Source organism: Carica papaya, chromosome 8, assembly GCF_054855325.1.
Source record: "Carica papaya isolate Zhongbai chromosome 8, ASM5485532v1, whole genome shotgun sequence".
NCBI lineage: Eukaryota > Viridiplantae > Streptophyta > Magnoliopsida > Brassicales > Caricaceae > Carica > Carica papaya.
The window spans coordinates 7827493-7830466 of NC_142316.1; the positions used below are offsets into that span (position 1 = coordinate 7827493).

The following is a 2974-nucleotide window of genomic DNA, read 5'->3' on the forward strand; positions in this document are numbered from 1 at the left end:
CAAAACAAAACAATAATCTAAGAATATACGTATCTTAAAATCTCAGTCCGTTTTGTCTGGAAGGAATCAATAAAAATTTTTAGGACCTCCAATTACAAATTGAAAAATAAATCAAACTACTATATTCTTATTGATCTATTTAACTCAATCTAATAATAACATTTTAGTACATACTGAATTTTAGCACTATTGTAAATTCTAGGTCCCATAACAAACTTCGCACTTAACTTGCTGACGAGTCCAATCAGCCTGCCCAAATAAGGAAAACCTGCCTCGTAGTTTGAGGCATTGGAGAAATATGTTCTTTTGTTTTTCTCTTTGAGAGAGGTTGGACAAGTATTTTAATCTCGTGGATCGAACGTAAAATACCTCAAAGCCAATAAATATGAAATTAATTTTTTATAAGGTAATATGTATGTCAATATTAGTTCGTTTAACTATTAAAATTTGAATTTCTATCTTAAATTAATAACTTAATTAATGGATGTAATTAACGGAGGAGGGTGTAGATGTTAAATTAATATGTTATAGTGAGCGTTATAAAAAAAACATCTATATAATTCATCTCTAAAATTGAAGAACCATTGTACACAAGCTATTTTGAAAACTTTCCCTTGCTCCCAGTATGGCGAAATTGGATTGTTCCATCACTTTTCTGGCACTATTTTTCGCCGCAGGACTGCTTTTTGTACCGGCACTTTCAGAGGATATAGCCCCGTCACCCAAGTCCGAGCATCATATAGTCGATGAGGAATTCTTTCAAACTTGCGTCCAGAAAGTTAACGGGAGATGCAGCATTGAAGTGCTGGGATACCTTTTAGCTCCCAAAAATCAGCTCAACGTGAGTCGAGATTGTTGTTTGAAAATAATAGAGTCCGGGATAGATTGTCACCATATTTTGGTGGATGTCGTTTTGTCAATGAGACAGTTAGAGGCATATGAACCTGTAGCCCACAGCAAAAGCAAGGAAGTATGGAACTATTGCATAACGAATTACGGGAAGGAAGCCCATGCTCCGATCTCTCTTGACAAATGAGTTATAATACATTAATTGTAGTTTATAATTTCTCCTGTATTTGTCCATTTTTCTGGACTATTAATAATGATTTTAATTTCAAGCATACAAAGTATAGAGCTTTAAGCAAGGTATATATGTATCTACAAAGTTGCACATTGATATATCCTTGATATATTGTTTTATCAGAATATTTGAAAAGTTATATGTCGCAAAATAATTTAATTTTATCAAATGGACAGGGTTAAAATTTTTTTTTTATGAATTCATGGAGAAAATATCATTAGAAAATTAACACTCAAACAGTAAGTTATGTATGGCATTTCATGGGTGTTTGTTGATATTAAAAAGGAGACAATCAGTCCGGATAGGGCCAGAAAAAAAAAAAAAAAAAAAAAACGCTAACGCCATCTAAATTTATTCGGTTCAGCTCAAATTAAATTGTATATTTTTTTTTCCTCACATGATGTTTTTAATTAAAATAAATAAATAAACCTAATAAGAACAAAACTAAATAATAAATTTCGTAAACCATACTTATTCACTTAATATGTAATATACGGAATTAGCAAAACAAAACAATAATCTAAGAATATACGTATCTTAAAATCTCAGTCCGTTTTTTCTGGAAGGAATCAATAAAAATTTTTAGGACCTCCAATTACAAATTGAAAAATAAATCAAACTACTATATTCTTATTGATCTATTTAACTCAATCTAATAATAACATTTTAGTACATACTGAATTTTAGCACTATTGTAAATTCTAGGTCCCATAACAAACTTCGCACTTAACTTGCTGACGAGTCCAATCAGCCTGCCCAAATAAGGAAAACATGCCTCGTAGTTTGAGGCATTGGAGAAATATGTTCTTTTGTTTTTCTCTTTGAGAGAGGTTGGACAAGTATTTTAATCTCGTGGAGCGAACGTAAAATACCTCAAAGCCAATAAATATGAAATTAATTTTTTATAAGGTAATATGTATGTCAATATTAGTTCGTTTAACTATTAAAATTTGAATTTCTATCTTAAATTAATAACTTAATTAATGGATGTAATTAACGGAGGAGGGTGTAGATGTTAAATTAATATGTTATAGTGAGCGTTATAAAAAAAACATATATATAATTCATCTCTAAAATTGAAGAACCATTGTACACAAGCTATTTTGAAAACTTTCCCTTGCTCCCAGTATGGCGAAATTGGATTGTTCCATCACTTTTCTGGCACTATTTTTCGCCGCAGGACTGCTTTTTGTACCGGCACTTTCAGAGGATATAGCCCCGTCACCCAAGTCCGAGCATCATATAGTCGATGAGGAATTCTTTCAAACTTGCGTCCAGAAAGTTAACGGGAGATGCAGCATTGAAGTGCTGGGATACCTTTTAGCTCCCAAAAATCAGCTCAACGTGAGTCGAGATTGTTGTTTGAAAATAATAGAGTCCGGGATAGATTGTCACCATATTTTGGTGGATGTCGTTTTGTCAATGAGACAGTTAGAGGCATATGAACCTGTAGCCCACAGCAAAAGCAAGGAAGTATGGAACTATTGCATAACGAATTACGGGAAGGAAGCCCATGCTCCGATCTCTCTTGACAAATGAGTTATAATACATTAATTGTAGTTTATAATTTCTCCTGTATTTGTTCATTTTTCTGGACTATTAATAATGATTTTAATTTCAAGCATATAAAGTATAGAGCTTTAAGCAAGGTATATATGTATCTACAAAGTTGCACATTGATATATCCTTGACATATTATTTTATCAGAATATTTGAAAAGTTATATGTCGCAAAATAATTTAATTTTATCAAATGGACAGGGTTAAATTTTTTTTTTATGAATTCATGGAGAAAATATTTTTTTGGCTTTGGTTTTTTCTTTTTCCTCAGTTTTTATGTTTTTATTCTGGCTTTGGCAATTGAATTGCAAACCTCAGGCTTGTCTTGCCCACT

The 2974-nt window shown here is 31.9% G+C and overlaps 2 protein-coding genes across 2 annotated transcripts; both read left to right on the top strand.

Moving 5' to 3' along the window:
* The first annotated feature begins 625 nt into the window (after positions 1-625).
* LOC148240436 (protein DOWN-REGULATED IN DIF1 11-like) lies at positions 626-1036 on the top strand. The gene has a single exon (XM_088210305.1). The coding sequence runs from the start codon at positions 626-628 to the stop codon at positions 1034-1036; it is 411 nt and encodes a 136-aa protein (XP_088066431.1).
* A 1173-nt stretch (positions 1037-2209) lies between these two features.
* Positions 2210-2620, top strand: LOC148240437 (protein DOWN-REGULATED IN DIF1 11-like). The gene has a single exon (XM_088210306.1). It carries the CDS (start codon positions 2210-2212, stop codon positions 2618-2620), a length of 411 nt encoding a protein of 136 aa, XP_088066432.1.
* The last annotated feature ends 354 nt before the right edge of the window (positions 2621-2974 follow it).

What these genes read in the sequence shown, in the direction of transcription:
- LOC148240437 (XM_088210306.1), top strand. Translation starts at nt 2,210, where the DNA reads ATGGCGAAATTGGATTGTTCCATCACTTTTCTGGCACTATTTTTCGCC.
- LOC148240436 (XM_088210305.1), top strand. Translation starts at nt 626, where the DNA reads ATGGCGAAATTGGATTGTTCCATCACTTTTCTGGCACTATTTTTCGCC.